This window comes from Aythya fuligula, chromosome 14 (assembly GCF_009819795.1).
Source record: "Aythya fuligula isolate bAytFul2 chromosome 14, bAytFul2.pri, whole genome shotgun sequence".
Classification (NCBI taxonomy): domain Eukaryota; kingdom Metazoa; phylum Chordata; class Aves; order Anseriformes; family Anatidae; genus Aythya; species Aythya fuligula.
In genome coordinates, this window is record NC_045572.1 from 17,952,538 (window position 1) to 17,971,420 (window position 18,883).

At 53.2% G+C, this 18,883-nt stretch overlaps 1 protein-coding gene across 4 annotated transcripts in view; it reads right to left on the bottom strand.

Annotated features, from left to right (window-relative positions):
• ACSL6 (acyl-CoA synthetase long chain family member 6) overlaps positions 1 to 18,398 on the bottom strand; it is a 43,308-nt gene extending 24,910 nt beyond the window's left edge. Inside the window, exons 1-2 of one of the 4 annotated variants that reach the window (XM_032197190.1) lie at positions 18,212 to 18,276; positions 17,575 to 17,658 (exon numbers count right to left, since the gene is read on the bottom strand). In XM_032197190.1, the coding sequence (XP_032053081.1) occupies positions 17,575 to 17,608 (34 nt within the window). In that variant the 5' untranslated portion in view covers positions 17,609 to 17,658; positions 18,212 to 18,276. Of the gene's footprint in view, positions 1 to 9,213; positions 9,327 to 17,574; positions 17,659 to 18,211 lie in introns of those variants that run through there. The other 3 variants (XM_032197189.1, XM_032197188.1, XM_032197191.1) reach the window with 3 other exon arrangements.
• Between the last annotated feature and the right edge of the window lie 485 nt (positions 18,399 to 18,883).

An 18,883-nucleotide genomic window follows, 5' to 3' on the forward strand; every position in this document is an offset into this window, starting at 1 on the left:
TTTTGCAGAGCACAAAGACACAGAGAACAGCTAAACTCGCCAACTGGGCCAAAGGTGGGAGCAGCACCTCTCCCTTCTGGGGGCTCTGGCCCTGTCCTCCCCATGGGCCAGATCCTGCAGCTGCCCAGCTCCCCCCCAACCCCTCCAGGACCAATTGCGATGATCACAGCAAATAAAGCAGCATCTCGGTGATGTTTCTGGGCAGTGCCCACCCAGGGTGTAATTTTCTCCTGAGCTTTGAGCACCTCTCCAGAAATCTGCTCATCTGGTACAACCTGGCTGCAACAAGGGCAGGATGAACGGAGGTGGAGCACCGGTCTCTCCCCTCACGGTACTTCTCTGCACCAGGTGATGAAAAGCAGCTTGCAAAACACATCAGTACAAGCAGGCTACAAAAAAATGAGGGAGCTCTTCATTTACAAATGAATTAGCTATTTGTGCAAAAGGATTTGGGTTAGTCGCACTTAGAGCTGCCTGCTCCCAGAAGCACAATCAGTCCTACCAAAACTTGTCACGGTTACACTCAAAACTTGAGAAGACTCCATCCACATCAGCCTAGGAGCAGTGATTTGCAGCCACCTGTGCAGCCAAGCTGAAAGCAGAAGTCTCTGGTAAATGGGAAAGCAGTGGCAGTGCTGGCACGGGGGCAACTGGGTGCACCAGTGCCGGGCCCTCCTGCACGTCCATCCCAGTACAGGGCACTAATGGACACTGGGAGCTCACAGCACCGGAAAGAGCATCGCAAGAGCCAGGGTTGTAGTAAAAAGAACAAGTGTTGGCAGCCAGAGCCGGCAGCACACCAGAACACAAGTATTGCTGTTATAATACGGGTAATGGGGGATGTGCGATCACACCTTCCCTCGCTGACTTCGCATCCCTCTGACATATGTTAGGGCGAGATTTACATCAGTACCTGGATTTGGGAAAAAAAAGTCATCTAAAGACATCAAAAAATGTGCTTTTCAACTCTGGAAAAGACAGGATGCTTTCACACAGAAATAAGGATGGCTTGTGATTACCAGGAGGTATTCAGCTTGAGCAAAGAGAGGGGCACAGCACAGTCTGGGTTTGCACAGACTTTTTTTTTCTTCCTACTGCAGCAGCAAGAGTGCTAGGATCCCTGGGAGAGCTAAATACAGATGCTAGCATGGCAAGTAGGACCACACAGTCATCTGCTTGTATTCTCCTCTTTTCATTTAATAATCTAAGTTGAATGACGACTCAGTACAGAAACTGAAGGCAGGACCCTGCTCCCAGGAGAAAGCTTACCCCATCCAGGAGACAACCCAGCACCTCTGGTTCCTCCCATCCACCCAAGACCTGTAGCTTCACCCACTGACCCCGGTTTCCAAACACAGTTGATTTTGGCACTACAAAGCTCACCTGGCTTGGCTTTTGCAACAGTTAATCTTGATTTTCCATCCCCAGGTGCCTCACGATGAGCCCGAACTTGATGGGCTCGGAGCAGTGAACCTGCCTCGGGACGGGGGCCAGGAGAGGGGCTCAGGCGTGTCTGAGAGGAGCCGCGCTGCCGGGCACCCTGCTGCCAGGACAGGTTGTGCCTCCCTTGCCTGTATTCCTCCTATAAATCACGTAATTAAAAATAGTAGTAATATGAATGAAAAAAATCAGCACAGTCCCTGGGTCTGGTTTCCTACTAGCACCACAGCATCACACATGGGAGCACACCGTGAGCAGCTGCTGCTGTCACCCTGGTCTCCGCAGCAGGATGCTCTCTGCACCACTTCTCTGGCAGTTCTGCCCCATTTCTGTCACCTGCGGTGAATCCCCAGCCCTGCAATGAGCCCTGGGTGCTCGGGCTGTGAAGTGGCACCTCTCACCCACAGGGGAGCTACGGAAAACAGCCCTGAGAGCTTCACATGGAAGCACCAACACGGGCATTTGCTCCACACCGCATCACCACTTGTGGAGTACCCCCATGGCAGAGAAAAGAGACACAAACACAAAAAACAAACAACCAAAAAAGCTTTTGAAAAAGGACAAACCCGGGTTACTTGCTAGGAGTTAAGAGCTGTGTGTGAGAGGTCTGGGGCTGGCCACAGCGTGCCTGACACCTCCAGAGCAGCGCGTGGATGGGGGTGAAAAGGGCTCCTGCAGCGGGGCTCTGGCCAGCTAGAAGAGGCGCTGCGCTCTGCACTGCCAGCCAGCTTTGTGAGCAGCAGGCACCACGGCGGCGGTTCCGAAATATTTTTCTGGCACGCAGGATACAAACGGCACTATTGTGTGAGTCGGTTTTGATCTGATCCTGCTGGAAGTGCTGCTGTAACTGGAGATTTGGCGGCACGAACCCGCGTGGGAGCAGGCTCAGACTGCTGCTGTGTGCATGATGTGTGCACAGGGAAGCTTTGCTCACCCCACGCAGCCGAGCACTTGCACCCACGCAGGCTGTGCCATCATCCTGCTGCCTACTCGGGAAGGAGAACACCTCATGAGATGGCCTCACCAGCCCACCACACATCCCCAGTGGGTGGGAATGGGGTGGGATGACCTGTTTTGTGCTGGAAACAGGCAAAGTTTCTATGGCTCTCCCTCTATCCGAGCACAAAAAAAGGCCATTTGCCCGCAGCTGCACTGGATCAGCCGGGGCTGGCTGCGGCTCAGCTGCTCCCTCCCCGGGGCTGTGGCACCAGCAGCCGCCCTCTTTCTCCAAGGACACGGAGTCTCCAGGATCTCAGCTGTCCCAGCAGTCCCAGGAGGCAGATGTAGAGGAACCTCCCTCCAGTGGAGCAGCACAAGATTTCCGTGCTCTGAAAGCTGCCTTGTCCCTCGTTCCGGCTCCATGGGCCCCAGACTGAGATTGCTGATCCCAAAACAGGGTCAGTGGCAAAAGCTCTGCTCAAGGAGGCACAGCAGAAGCTGAGTGGGATTATCAGCCAGTGCAAGGTTAAGACTGCCTAAAATTTCCTTAGATGTTACCTGCTTCTGCTCCTGTGCAGTGGCATGGTCCACTACAGGGCTTCTCCCTCGCCTTCAGACAGCTCACACTGAAGCCAGCTCCTCGTGGCTTCCTCGTGACGTATCATTGCTTTGATCTTTGGGACACTATATTATCATCAAATCTGTGCTTTCTGTTAAAAAAAATGCCCCCAACCCACCAAAACCAGATCAAAACAAGCTCTTGCACGTGCTTGATTTTACCAACTGTGAGCAAAACTGGTGATTTCCAAGTACATAAAACACAATTACCATTCTTTACTTACACTATACCTAATTCTTTGCAGGGTCAAATCACAAAGATGTATTTCGTTCAAGAACCAACGCAAAAGTACCAGCCCTCACGGTTGCATTACAGCTCAGTGAGTCAAGATTCAAAAAGGGAATAAAAAAAAACAATTTGGGGGGGATTATTACACTGGGACTCAGCATAAGGAGCAAGAGGCAACTGACGCAGAGCACGGATTTGCTCTTGGACAACTATTTCCATTGCTAGTGAACAAGGGAGGAGAGGGACGCAGCGCTGGTGAGGTGCAGCATCTCTCCAGGGACACCAGAGCAGCACCCAGCGAGCAAGAAATGAAAGAGAAGCACGATGCGAGTCTTATTTTTACTAAATGAAAAACGTCCTTCTCCCCTCCCTTTGGGAATCAGACACGTCTAATCTGCTCGGCTGGCTTCCTGCCAGTGGGACTATTAAAGGCTGACGTTTCGATGGTACGCAAGCCTCTTCAGCCCCGATTGCTTTTGTGCCGCAGAGCCGGGGGCTCAGATGGATGGAGCAGGGCTGGGGGAGCCACGAGGCCACCTCCTGCCACCCCCCTCAGCCAGTACAGCGGTTATCTGCCTTGGAAAGGGGGCGTCACATCCAGGCCAAGCCTCTTTGATCTGCTGAGAGGAATCAGGCAAATAAAGTTCACGGCGAGGGAGCCGGCGATGCTTTGTGTGACCTTTGGTTACTGCGGGGAGAGGATGCGGAGGGACGAAGGGGAGCGGGGCAGAATGGGGCCGGGCATCAGTCTGGGCTGGTGGTGTAAGGACCGGTTCCTAGGGGAGGTGGGCAGGTTCATGCTGGGTGCAGAAAGCCTGCTTCCAACACAGGGCTTCCAAAGCACTTTCTAAGGTACTTACATGTGTGTTTGTATGTCTACGTACGTGTATATACGCACATACACGCGTGTATCACTTTGGGGGAGTGACGCTTCACACTAGTGCTCCTGCAGAGATGTCTCACACTCCTGCACTGTGTTCCTGAGCAAACTCCTCCTCACCAAGGGTCTGGTGCACCCACAGCACGGCTCCTCTGCAGCACCCCGCACAGCACCGCGCCGCTGGGGACATCGCCCAGCCCCGCCGTGCCACCAGCATCCTCAAACCAGCGCCGAAGGACAGGAGCAGACAAAGGACACAAATCTCCAGGCAACCCGCAGGAGCGGCACTGGCCTCCCGCTCCCGGCCCTGCTGAGAAATGCATTTGCAAGGAAACGCATTTGCAAGACACAAGGGCCTTGCAACCATCCGCTAAAAAGGGAAAAATGCTAACAAGGGGCTCCATGTCCTGACGGGCCAATTTTACAGAAGGAGCACAATGATCACAGCATAAACAGAAGTATTTAAAGTATCTAAAATATCTACAGCATACCAGCCACTTGCCAAGAGAAATTACTCGATGAATAATTCAGAGGCTGTGTGGGGATCTTACTTTACGTGCCCATAACGCTGCAGAGAGCAAAGCCCACCGCCGGCCAGCAGCACCCCACGGCCTCGTCCCTCTGTGTCCGTGCCACCTAATTGCCAACAACACCAAACCCTCCCCGGAAAGCTTCATCCTCCACTGCTCGCCTCCCCGCCGTGCTCAGGAACAGCTCACAGATGGGAACCAGCCTAAAAATACGTCTGGCACCACGAGCGGCTCGGCGCAGCGGTGCTCTGGAGCCACCGTGGCTGAGGCGTGCAGGAAGGCTGAGGCTGTGGGGTTGGTCCCAGTCTGCTGCCGCTCTGATGGGGAAGGGCAAGGAAGCCCTGCAAATATTTCAAGATGCCCACCAGAAGGGGAAAGTTCATGGGCTCAGAGCTCATCTCTGAAGCCTACCAGACCTGAAGGCGCGGCGAGGAAGCGACTCACCTCCGTGCTGAAGCGCCCTCCGCCTCATCGCGAGGTGACGTGCTGCAGCCACAGGGCTCTGGGCTTTCAGGGGACAAAGCTCAGTGGTGCCTGGCCTATTTCTGTCCCCATCACAATGCTGCAACCCTCTTGTGCCAACACAACGTCTGCGTGCTCAGCCCACGCGGGCTCAGGCGGCTCCTCCAACCCAGCCAGACCAAACACAAACCCCAAAGCCGGGTGTGCTTCTGGCTCTTTGGTCTCTTGCCTGTGTTCGGCGCAAACCCCAGAAATCCTCATCCATAACTTCACCCTGGGAAACCGCAGCCCGCAGGCTGTCTGCACCCTCTCAGCACCACGGAGGTGCCAGGAGCACCTGGAAGAGCTGAGCTGGAGGTGCCAACCTGGGGGTTTGCTGGGGCTCGCCCTGCCTGCAGCCCCCGTTTGGTGCGGGGCTGTCTCCTGTCCCGGCACTGCACCGCGTGCTGCTCCTGCCAGGGCTGGGCTTCAGTCCTGGGAGCCGCTTCCAGAGAGTCTGCAAACCCTCCCCGAGCACCCCGGTTGTTTGCAAATCCTATTTCTTGTGAAGGAGACTTGTTTTGCTTTTTATTTTTGAGTGGCATTGACGCTCGATTGTCCTGTATACTATATGGTGCTCGGATGCCGCGTGGCAGGCAGAGAACAAACAGCTTAAATAACTGCATAAAAATAGTTATCTGGGGCACAGCACAAAGAGAAGCCCTGAATAGGGAGGGAAAAGCCTTCTGCACCCGCGGCAGCCAGCTCTGCAGAGCAGGGAAGACGGAGGTGGCTTTCTGCACACAGCCCGGTGGCTCGCTGCCAGGCGAAGTTTTGCTCTTCGCCTGCAAACATCGGCTGGATTTAAGCAAACCCTAGCGCTGCCTTTAGAGGCCAAGTTCCAGCTAAGGACCTCAGAAACCCAACTTGTTTCCCAGCACAGCGCAGGGCATTGCACAGGCACACGGGCTCCAACTGCAGCACCCAGCACGCGTCTGCCCTGGGGATGTTCGGCTTCAGACCTTGCTAATTCCCACCTCAGTGCTCTGGTTTCTGTGCTTTTAATGAAGAGCACACCTTTAATTGCTCGGTGGAGGCTGTAATTTGCAGCAGTGCTGTTTACCTCAGCCTCAGCTGCACCCGCACTTCCAACCCTAACCCAGGGGCATCCCTTCCGTGCTCCTGCAGACCCCGCTCCCCGTGGATGGATCCACACAGTCAGCGTGTGCGAGGCTGGCAGAAGGGACACGGGGGGTGAAGGGAGGCCAGGAGGCAGGAGCTGGCTCTGGCTGCTCTCCTGCTGTGTGCACTGCTTGCACAGGGGCCGGGGGACCCAAACCTGCTGGATGTGCCACGGGGCTCCCCCCCACATGTGGGTGCTCTCCTCCGCCTTACGGAGACCTCCTGCCCCCCAGGCACCAGCTGACAGCATTTTCTGAATCCCAAAATAAGTGCCCTGCATGACCACCACGCTATATTTGGGCAAGCATGGCAGCCCTGGCAGCACAGCATCCGAAGTGACGCAGAAACCTAAACAAGCTGCTAACAAAAAACCTTCCCTGAGGCTGAAGAGAGCGCAATGGCACGCTCGGCGTTAGTCCTGCAGGGGATGGAGACGGACAGAAGCGTTTTGTACAGCGCTTCTCAGCGAGGCATGAGCCTCACCGACAGCTCAGTCTGTACCGAAACTGACTTGGTCGAATCCTAATTTTGTGTCTCATTCTGTAATATTGGAAGTTCTGTAGGAAGCGGGTGCAGAAGGGCTGAGCCAAGCTGTAGCCGTGAAGCGTGGTCACCTGCGTGCGGCGCGCTCCTGGAGCTGGGCTCGGGGCTGCCTGCAGGATGCTGCCGTGCCACGGAGCTGCACCTGCTGCTGCAGGACACCTGCCACATAACAGCTCAGCACAGCGCTTATTATTATCAGGAGCGATGCTCTTTAAGCCAATATTACAGCTTCAAGAGCTCCCGAACTGACCGACCTGCCAGCGCAGTAAGGACAGACCCACAGACACCCGGACAGACAAAAATCTTCCATGCGTTGTGCCAAGCGTGTGCCCATGAAGGCAGCGCCGTGCCTGTCACTGGAACCCGAAGCTGGAAAACTACACTGAAAATGGCAGCTTAAAAAAGTAACAGTCGTGTCATGATCCAACTATAATAAATACAGTTGTATCCCTCCCAGTAAGCCGTCTATAATTAGATCAGGTTAATTACCAACCAAGTGCCCTGCAAATTGCAGAGCTTTCTGCAGGACCCTGTGTGCGCAGAGGGGAAGGAGCAAAGACCTCGAGGTGCACCCAAAGAGAGCAGGGCTGCATTATGCCCCCGTGCTTGTGCAACACGAGTGCCAGAACCATGCCAGCTTTACCCCAAACCAACCAGCAGCTGGAGGTGGCTTTGAAAATAGCTCGGAGCTCCTCTGGCAACTCAGCAGTGGAGGAAGGGGCAAGAAAACAAGGCTTACGGGAGTCACTTGCCAAAAGACCCGAAGGCAAGCAACTGGCAGACGAGGAGGCTCTGCACCACCACGGCTGGGGCGGGCAGGAGGAGCAGGCACAGCACAGCACAGCCTCCGCACGGAGCTGCCGCATCCTGCCCGCCTGCCTGGGCCCCTCGCCAGCCCCCGTGGGCATCGCCACCACCCCGTGCCTGCAACCAGCCCCAGCTTCTCAAAATAATCTCTGCATGGTTTCTGCACACGAGGATATCACGGTGCCATTAAAGGAACACTGCATTGCTTCCTCTCGTGTGTGTGAGGTCAGTGAAAGCTGGCCGTTCTCTGTAGAAATTGCTTTAGGGACTGCTCTCACTGCACCATAAAACCACAAATAACCAGGTCTGGCAAATAACTGGGCAGGTTTTGAGGATGCCCTGCAGCTCCGCACAGGCATGGCAGCAGTACTGACCTGCCATGCTGTCATCCTGCGGGAGCAAAGCCCTCTGCCCTCCTGGAACATCCCCAAACTCCTGGCAGCACCCTCCTCACATCCCCGACCCGTCCCCAATGGCAGGCACACACCAAAGCAACGCAGCAAGGGGTATTTCACGGCCACAGGTAAGGTTTGCACATTCTGTGCTTAACCTCCAGGGAGCACCCCAACGAGCGTCTGCACCCCACGCACTGGCAGGCTTCTCAGATGGGGCACCAGCACGTTTGTGTGCTGGAAGGCAGTGTGAAACCTCAGCGTTTCGAAATGGATCATGCATAAATTTAACGCTTGCAACCCACGGTGCCTGCAAAGCTTTGGCAAAGACACATCACCGTCTGTACCAGGAGATCCCAGCCAGCTTCCCCGCGGCCAGGCCGGCACGGACAGACCCACAGATGGCTACAGCCATCACAGAGAGCTTGTCTTGAACTCAGGGTGCTAAAAATTCAATACACACACAGCCTAGAAACCCGCAGGGTGTCAGACACAATGAAACGAGCTTGCCGGTCTCCTGCTATTCAAAGCAAGCCATGATACCCAAACCAGGGCCAGGAGCTTTGGGGAATAAAGCCCAAACTGATGGCTCCAGCTGAGTCCTCCCAGGCAGCCCCAGGAAGCAGCACCCCTGTGTTAAGTGACCTTGTCCCCAGCACGTGGCCGGGGCAGCGCTGCACCCACGAGGTGCTCTGAGGCACGGGGCTGGAGCCCCGGGCTGGATGGAGAAGCCACCGCCGCTCCTGTGGCTGCAGCTCCCAGCCCGCACGGGGCTGTGAAATTCAGCCAGAGCTAAGGCTGCAGCTTTCCCCCCTTTAAGGCTCTTAGGAACATCTGAAAAAACAGGAAACTGCAAAAGCCACAAACCCTTTCGGCCACTTGCGCTTCATCCCCATCCTGCCGGCAGCACCACTGGGCTCTCCCCTGGAGCAGCCCCGAGCAGCGCAGCCCAAACCACCGCTTCCAGCAGCAGCAGCAGCAGTGCCCGCTCCCTCTCTGCAGCCCGGTTTTGTTTTGCTCAGCCCCATTTTGGCAGTTTTGTTTTGCTCAGCACCCAGAGCTCCGCACACCCCAGATGGAGCAGGGGCCGCGGGGGCTTCCCCCACGCTGCTCGCAGCCCCCTGGGGTGCTCGCAGGGCCGGAGCCAGCTGCATGTAGAGCCAACACATCGCGACCAAGCAGCAGTAGCAGCAGCAGCAGCAGCAAACTCACCAGCGGCAGCAGGCCAGCCGTCCTTCGCTCCCTTCCCAGGCAGTCAGCTCATGGTTGGGGCTGCCGCCGCCAGCGCGCCCGTCCACGTACTTGTTGAAGAACTGCTGACTCCAGGACGTCCCACCCCCTTCCCATCTGCAAACTGCCGAAAGAAGTTAAGCTTGGCTAATATCAGCTTAGTCCGTATTAGCGCAGCGGCAGCGCCCGCCTGTAACCCTTGAGGCACTGGAGATCCGCAGCTGGGATCCTCAGCCCGGCTGCGGGAGGGTGCGCGGGGCTTGCTCGCTGCAAGGCTCCCCCCGGTGCTGGGGGCTGTGGGGTTCGGACACGTCCATTTGTCAGCCCTCCCAAAAGCTTTACAGCTCCTAGGGAAATCCAGGTGAGGTTTTTGGGTGTAAAACTACAAAGCCTTCCTGCAAGTACTTGGTTTAAAATGAAAGTAGCACCCTTTTTTCTTTTTCTTTTCTTTTTTTTTTTTTTTTTTTTTCTCTCTGAGAAATCCCATCACGAAATGAAGTTGTACAGTGCCTGACAATGATAAAGTCTGTGCTGCCAGTCCTGGTCCACTAAATTAAAAACTTCTGAGCCATAGTAGAATAAATGTGAACCACATGAATCAATAACACACTAAGGGGATATAACCATGGCCAACATATTAAAAGCAAAGCAAAAAACAGCATCTGAGCCCCAAATAGGTTCTGTTATGTTACGCTGATAACAAAAGCTTCACAATTCACTAATGCTGCCTCTCTGCAGAGTCCTCAAAGAACTCCGAGCATTCATGAATAAAGGGGCACAGATATTTAATGAGATTTTGGGCAAGTAAAACATGATGTATTTGGTTCAGCTGTGGCTATTCTGCAATTAGGCTTAATTTATCAAATTGCCAGAGCAAGCCTGGGAGCACCAGCCTAAATGGCCTGCTGGTGTAAATCAGCATCACATCGCTGCCTTCGTAGGAGCTCAGCAATTTTCACCAGCTCTGGTCCTTGCCCCGTCGTTCCTTATGAGCTACAGCCAGGGCAGGAGCTTGGTAATCAGCAAATAGCTCCGGTTGGGAGCAGCCCCATCGTTTTCCACCAAGAGATTTATGGAGCAGAGCAATCAGGAGAGTGTTTTAGAGGAATATCTTCCCTTTTTCAGGTGGGCCACTGAGGAAAGCTGCAGATCCAGGCAGCTTCTGCTCCTGGAGAAGCTGCCAAAAGCTGGCCGTCACCTTAGCAAGTTAAGTAGCAGGGGTGTCCGTACTCTGCAGGTACAAAGGAAATAAGACTTCACCTCTTGTGCTGGTTACTGCTCAGGGTAAAGCCCAGGGAGATCCAACTACCGGTAAAATCAATGGAAAAGCTTCAAAGGACCGTTATGTGTTTTGGCTGACACCCCACCTGTTCAGTAAAAAAATAATTAAAAAAAAGTGATATCGTAAAGTCATGGTGCTTTTAGTGCTCGTGACTGAACACAACGTGAAATAAAAGTATTGTCGGAGAGAGAAACCTGTTGAATTTCTCTGTGCTTTTACATTTTATCAAAGTTAATGAGAAACACAGATTAAGGCTGAGTTTTGAACTGAGTGATGCTTATGGCCAGGAGGATGCAGCGCCGACCGAGCAGCTAACCGAGGCTGCACACCAGGAAACCACAGCCAGAGGTGCAGCCGCTGCTCCTTTCATCCCACGCAGCACTTTGAGACCATGAGGATAACACCCCAAAAACCAGTACCTGGTCTTTCAGGACATCCTGTAGCCCAGGGCAATAGCTTCCTTAAGGGCCATCCATGGAAAATGCTGCCCTGACCATGATTAAGTGCAGAAAACAGCAGCTGATGAAAATAATGAGTCACATCAAACTGAGAGACTGCACCTTTATGTTTCACTATTTAGCAGGCTCTTTTTCCTTCCCATGACTTTTGGTCAGACGTTATGCTTGTATTGATTATGCAGTGTGTATTTCTGACCACTTGCAAAGAGCATCAGGAAGGAAAAACGCTGTATGAACAGAGGATCAATTCAACAATTAGGCGTGCTAATATGAGCCTACCAGACCAGTGTTTGTAACCCTCCTCCTACCAGCCCTCAGTTTCCACACACTGCAAGGATGCTTATGAGTGGCAAGGGAAAAAAATAAACCCACAATGATGATTTGGTTGCTGATGCATCTCTTCCCGGCTGCCACCCAAAAAACACCTTCCAGGTGCCGAGAAGTGGAGCATCCATTTTGTGGCTGAGCACAGTGGGCACGGCCCTGCACGGCTCCTGCCCGGCTGTGTGGTGCTGCTGCCCAGCACTACACCAGAAAGTGAGGGAAAAGGATGCGTGGGCATCACCACAAGGGAGGTTTTTGAGAAATCTGGGGCTGGGCCGTGCTTGGAGGTGTTCCTGGATACCCAAAGTTAAATACTTCACTGAACTGATTGCTTTTCTTTCGGTAGTAATAGCAGGTGGTTGTACTGTTTGAACGCTTTAAAACACTTGGATTATGTTTCAGGATCTTTGCTGTTGATTTAGTTTGGGGAGATCTTTTAAACTTTAAATTAAACAGCAATTAGCTAGCTGTGGTTTTGTTTCTAGTGAGTTCTGCTTTCTGATTTTCACACCATGTAGCATGCCCTACGTTTGTGTTCCTGATATGAGTGCGACTTGCTTTTATCCAAACTCTCCTATTTTCACAGATATCCTCAAGTCATCTCGAAAACGTTTCTGTTCGTGCCGATTTCAGCAGACTCTCCCCGGATCTCTACAAATGCACACACACAAATTTACAGTCCAGAGACACGTGGGAGCTCTGCCTCCTCCTTGCTGTTGGACTCTTCTTCACCAGCACTTTCCCCTTTCCAGCCTTCAGAGCCTCCTTTCTGGATGTTTTAAGATGTCTTTCTCTACAACATTTCTGTTTCTTGCCCTCCTTGCTCTGCCTGGAGCAAGGCTTCAAAGAGTTAAGGTGGAGGGGGGGCCCTCATCCTCAGCCCCTTCCTCCGTCTCAATGGCTGGGAGCTTTTGCCTTTTCAAATGTGTTTAACCAAATAAAGCGAATAGAGGATATGCAAATGCCTTTTCCCAAGCGAAACACAGGCCTGAATTGTTGCTGGCAGGTCACAGCATCACACCACCCTCAGCAGCCTCTCAGCTGAAGGGATTTGCTTGGCCTCTGCGGCCGCCGGGAGCGGCAGCCAGGAGGAGGCCACGCACAAATCCCCCTTTCAGGCAGCTCCAGACGAGGGCCGGGGCACCACACAGCGCCGAGGTCACTGGGGATCACTCACCCCACATCCCTGGCTGGCCTCTGACCCCGTCCCATCACAGCCAAGCAGAGACCGGAGCCAAAAATGGAATTATTTCATAAAAACCGGCCCAGCACCCACGGCAGCAATGTGGGGTGTGCCAGGGAGGGGCCCTCCAATGGCACCGATTGAACGCAATGGAAGCCACTTCATGAAGCTTTCATGTTCATCAGGCTGCCGGTACAAGGCAGGCAACCCTTCAAAGCAGCCGGCAGGAGTTATCTGAACATTTTTCAGGATAAAAGCGACCTTGCATTAGCTCATCTCCAGTTACAAATAACGGTTTTGCCTAAAACTGAACTGTACTGCACATAGAAGCTAAAATATATTTAGAATTCCAAGAGGGATTCTGATATATAGATATATATATTTCCCCATCATTAAAACAATCTTCAAAAGACGTCTAAATAATGTTCTTTCCACTTGCTATACCTAAATACTGCTCTATGCAGAATTCTGAAAAAAAAAAAAAAAAAAAAAAAACATTGAACATCATTCACATCATTTGTTATTTCAGCGCAAACGTGGCTCAGACCAAGTCATTTAAATCAACAAAGTAATGGTTCACTCTCTTCCTAGGTATGTTTCCAAAGGAGAGAAAAAAAAAAAAAAAAAAGGAAAGAAAAAAGGCATTAATCAGCTTGGTAATGTCAACACGCCAGCCAAGTGAATGCACGGCGGCTCTCGCATGGTGCCACCTAGCAGACACAGGCAGCACGATGTGGCTGTCCCACCCCATCCCATCCCAGGCAGGGTCTCCATCCCCAACCACATCAAGGGGTTGATTTTTTTTTTTTTTTTTTTTTTTTTTTAAATTACCAAACAGAAGCACTGCTAGGGCTGCAAGACCCCTGCAGTCATCAGTCTCGACTCCCAGCTTAGCAGCAGCGACACCTGCCCTGCTGGTGGATCTGATCCAAAGGGTTTGGCAACCTGGGAGAAGAGCTAAGGGTTGCTCTGGAGGCAACGGGGAGACGCTGACAAATCCTTCCCTGGGGTAACTCAGCCCCCATGGCTCCCCAAGGGAAGCAAAGGAGAACAAATGGATCAGCTCAGCCACTGCTCTGGCACCCAGCAAGGCAGGATCTGGACTGGTCACAGGCCAAATTGGGTTGAAGTTTAGATTTCAGAGTAACAACGTCTAGAACAGTTACTCTGCCATGCAGGGACCATTGGTCCTGGTGCCAAACAACACCGCTGTCCTGAGGGAGAAAAGCCAAGTAATGAAACCCAGACATCCCTGGGTCGCCTTGATCTCACCAAGGCCAACCCACCTTACACTGATTTTGCAGTGTTACTTAGCAGTAATGAAGTGGAAACTGCTTCCCTGTGGTGTGGCCTGTCTTCAGATCGTATCTACACCACAGCAGCCGCACGGTTGAGCAAATGGAAATGTGAGCTGCATTCTTGCAACACCATTGCACAGAGATCTAGATGTAAAAACTTTTCCTCTCTTCGCTGGGGGTTTCCCGATGAGATGATGTTTTCCACTGAACGATACGTTTCTTTGAGAAGCTTCCTGTGCTGCAAAGGAAGGTGGCTTGGACAAGATGGTTGGATTTATCTTCTTTCCACATTTTGGAAAGCGGTGTGCCGCACGGGGGGCAAGGCTGACCAGCACCCTGCTGGCTGACAGCCCCCACTGAGCTGGGGTTGCGTTTTGAGACGGATTGGATTTTCCAAGGCATCTGCAGCACTCAGCAGCAGCATCACTGCCTGTAAAACCCCACAGGTGGGGTGGGCAAAGCGTGGCCGCAGCCCCAGAGCTCGGTGACCAGCCCCAGGCTCTGTGTGATGAGCAGGAGCACGGCTCCCCACGCGGCTCCGAAGCTCTCTTCTAGCTGAAAATCCCCTCTCGTCCCCCTGCCTTCCCCTTCTCATCACCAGCCACCAAGTTTTCCATCGTGCAGTCTCCAGTCTGAAGGTTAAATGATTTTATCTATATGCAGAGCGTATGGAAGAAGCCAAAAGCCAAAATTCCTCCTTCCTTCTGCCTCCACCGGCCACAGGTCACCTTGAAGGCTCTGTGACAATGTTTACAGTGAGAGGAGCATCCGACACAGTGAGCGTCTTGTCATCAATAAGCGCTGATAGCGCACGCTACGACAATCAATCTGAGCTCAGCAAAACATCTACCCATGTCACGCTGTAGGGAAACAACGCTCAGTTCCTCAGAGGCTCCAGAAAAAGGATTTGCAAGGACTCGGAATCAGCGCGTCTGGAAAGAAAAGTCCCTTGGGAGCCAGGCTGGGCTCACAGCAAGCTACAGGGATGCTCAGAAAAAAGCGTGAGGAATCCCACTCTTAAGGTGGGGTTTTATAGATTTTAGTGATAAAATTCAAGCCTATTAATCCACAGTACAAAGCCAGGTGCTCTCTGGCACACCTCACTCCGCTGCATCTGACCAGGTCCCATGGTCAGAGGGTATCTGGGTTCACGGGCACTGCCAGCCCTTGTTGAGAGGGAGAGGAGCAGAGAGGCCGAAGCAGTTTGGACACCAGGACCTTCTCCGGAGGGCCGAGAGCAGCAGCAGAGCACAGAGCACATCGCTCCCCATAGACCCAGTGCTTGCAGCCCTGAAAAATGGCATGGGGACAGCTCAGGCCCTGGTGCCAGGGGTCTGCAGGGCTTTGGCTTCGCTCAGCAGCACAAGGGACATGAAGAGCAGCCATGAGAAAACCTCATTACTTGTATTGATCCATCGCCAAAGGAGCGCACGCAGAGCACTTAAAAATACAAATTGTATTAATAGATGCTCTTCTTTCCTCTTCCTTGACGATAAAAAAAGAAGGTGATTAAGCCGATCGTTTTGTTTGGGTCTGCGTGGAGGACTAATCTAACAAAGCCGAGATGAAAGCCATGGGAACAGAGCCGCGCTTGGTGCCTGCGTCCTGCTGCTTCTCTCTCACCCCGACCTGCCGCCAGGTTGCTTGCAATGGTGTAGCATGGAGGAAGGAAGATGCTGATATTCCTCTCAAATTCCTCATAGAAATGTAATAAAAAGGAAAGGTTTAAACCCAGTGGTGCTCTGCAGCGTTTGGTGATGCGAAAGCCACGGCAGTTGTACCCTTACTGGAGCGATGTGGTATTTCTTTGTCCCTGGCTTGCTCCCAAGTCAGCTTTCCTACATCCACGGGTATTCAGTTAATTCAGTTTACCATCTGTCTTCAAAGCTTTTCTCCTCTTTTCATTACTTGAATATATTTATTATATCCATAGTAGAGTGAAGACAAAAATCAAATCAATGTCTAGATTAGTCCAGAGCAGCAGAGAGAAATTGCTGTGTGCTGCCTTCCCCCCGCAAGCAAGCAGAGAAATCCAGAAACATTTCCTCTTTCCTTTTGATGTTATCTAGCAACTGTTCAAACAGGAAAGTAATAGAGAGACGGAGAATAAAAGCAACTAAATATATCCCATCAAATGACAGAGGTTTGCCTCCCCTGCAGCAGGAGCACTCCATGGGTTGGTCTGAGCAGCCCTGGGCATCTGCTGTTTCCCCACACAAAGCGTGGCAGGAACCGTTCCTTACCCCGAGACCTACATTTTGGGGCATCCTCAAGGACTCCTGTGTCACAGGACAAGAACAGGATTTAGAAGTGGGACTGGAGAAGTCTCTTGCAGCGCCACGTTAACCTTCTGCTTCCTTCGCAAGCACACACTGACAAATATTTGGGGACGTAGCGGTGGTGGCGAGGCAGAGCCTCCTCCTTGTGTCTCCACAGGTCCTGCTTGACCAGCAGGAGCCAGGGGAGCACAGGGCCCCCCTGTGCTGAGTGGCAGGGCTGACGCAGGGATGCAGTCACATGAGGTGAGGAGGGAAGAGAAGAGCAGGGAAGTCTCTGGGATTCCCTGTTTTTACTCAAGGGGAGAGGAGCAGGGGACTCAGCTGTAACCTCATCATGCTTCAGCCAAACCAGTCCCAAGGCTCCCTGGGGCAGGGGTTGTTGTTAGGCTCGTTTGCTCTTACATCAAGCCAGGTAACAAAGCTCATCTGCACATTAGGAAATCTCTGTCTTTGTCTTTCTCTGACTTACACCTTTATTTCACTGAGGTGAGCATTACAGACCCATCCTCAACTACTCAAAACCTTTGTAAAGCAGCAAGAAATTCACTTAAAATAACCTAGAGTGCTGTGCTGGGCTGTGATGGCCACCCAAGAGCACCTCACGTTCTGCAAATCAGCACAGGCACCGCGTTTCCTTGGCAGCACGGAGCAGTGCCTACGGGATGGAGCCACCAGAAGACTGAGACCACGAGCAGGAGCAGCAGCCAGAGCATGCAGCTGAGCAAACGTGGCACTGCCGGGTCGGATAGAGCCCCCCTGTGCCAACGGGATCCATCTCCCTTAGGTGAGTTGTGCTGTGTCTGCCAGAGGCAATAGTGGCACATCTGTCTTCCAAGGACACCGATTCCGTAGATCACGTTAGGCTGAAGTCCCCACCCACACTAAAATCAAACGGGCAAGGAACTAAGGGAGGCCACGAGCCAGGGCAGTGCCCGAATGGATGAACGCTTTGGGACAGCAGGAGACAAGAGGGAGATGCATTTGGATGCAGCAGAGTGAGCACCAAGATGGGAGGCACAGGGACGCGCTGGGATCGATGCCGCAGGGTGCGTGTGGAGGCCTGGGAGCAGGTGCTGGCCCACGAGAGGCATCCCCAGCCCGCCCTCCTCTCCTCCTGTTGTCATAAACAAGGCTGCCTGAGCCGGTAATGGAGCTCAGAGCAGTCCCTGGGGCCCCGGGCCCAAAATACTGTAACAAACACTTGCCTGCAGCCTCCCAGCCAAGTCCTGCTTTCTGATTCACCCATCTAATTCCCTTTGGGCAAAATTAGCGCCGCATGAGTTTTGGTACAGCTCGGAAGCAGCTGATTCAAGCTGCTGATATAAGCAACTGTAAACCCACCGACTTTATGGGAGCTGCCAGGATATTTTCAAAGACAAAATGCAGGCCAGCAATACTGGGGTCCCTATTATTTTCAGGGTGAAACATTCCTTTTCAGAGTCAGAAGCAGCAAGCAGACATGCACATAAACAATCGCTGTATGTTTTCCATTCTTGGTGCTACCCAGCAGAATATTTACCTAATAATGCGAAGATGCTGTCTTTAAAAATCATTTTCCCTTTTGTACTTCTTCCCCTTGGAAGTCTGCTTGTTTAGAGGAAAGCTGTTGGACAAAGGGGAAATAGCACGGGCATTGAACCTCACCTTCCTTTGGAAAAGGCACCGCTCCCGGATTCAAAGCACCCACACCTGAGCGAGTGCAGCACACCGCTTAAAGCTGAACCCCTCAACACCTGCCAGAGAGCCACCTATCTCAGACCTGCAGTCATTTTCTAACCCAGACACGCTTAGAAGCGCCGTGCCTGCCCACAGACAATGGGATTTGAACACAACCCCCTGCCCAGCGGGTACAGCGCACGAGCACGCACACGCATCCACGAGCACACGGACACAGCCACGAGCACACGCACCCCTAGCAGCACACCCACGCACGCTGCCCTATTTCCCAGCCCCACTCCAAATAAATCACCGGACCGAGAACCCCCTGGGACATAATAAATCTGGGGGCAGCTTGGGGCGGGGGATGAAGCAGCGCGCCCGGCCGAGCCCCCAACCGCGCATCCCCAGCCCCGGAGCCGCCCCCCTCCGCTCGCCGGCTGCCGCGAGGATGTCGCGATAGCCCGGCCCTGTCGCGATATAGCGGCGGGGGCACTCACCCAGCAGCAGGCAGCCGGAGCCGGCGGAGCCCAGCAGCGGGCCGAGCATGCCTGCGGCGCTCCCCGCTCCGCGCACTGCGGCGCGCTCACTGCGCAGCCCGGCGCGCTCCCCCGGCACAGGGCGGTATTTTTAGCAGCCCCCCTCCTTCTCTTTTTTCTCCTCCTCCTCTCCCCATCCCGGCGAGCCCTCCGGCTTCGTCTTGCCAGGGCCGGAGCATCCCTTCCTTCCCTGAACGCGCAAAGAGGGCATCAGGGGAGGGGAGAGGAAGGGGGGGAAAAACTTTGCTCCGCCATGGCTGGTGCTTCCCCTTCCTGGGCCGAGGGAATCTCTGCTGCACAGGAGCGGTCCTGAAAGCCCTGCCCAGCTGAAATAGCGAAATACCTCCAGCTCCAGTGCCTAGGAGACGGATGAGCATCGCTTCCAGATATTTTAACGCCTTAAAACGCAGTGAATGGCTGTGCACAAAAGGAGATAAAACACACTAGCGATGGCAAATAACGTGAGGGGGGTGTGGGGAGACAGCAGATTTATGTTCTTGGGGATTCCACCTTTCCCCCAACAAGCTGGCAGCAGAAAATTAATCTGGGCTCCATGGTAAGAGAAAGGCTTTGCAGAAAAAAGGCTTTACATGGCTGTGCCAACAGTGACTCCAATGTTACATCCCCTGGTAA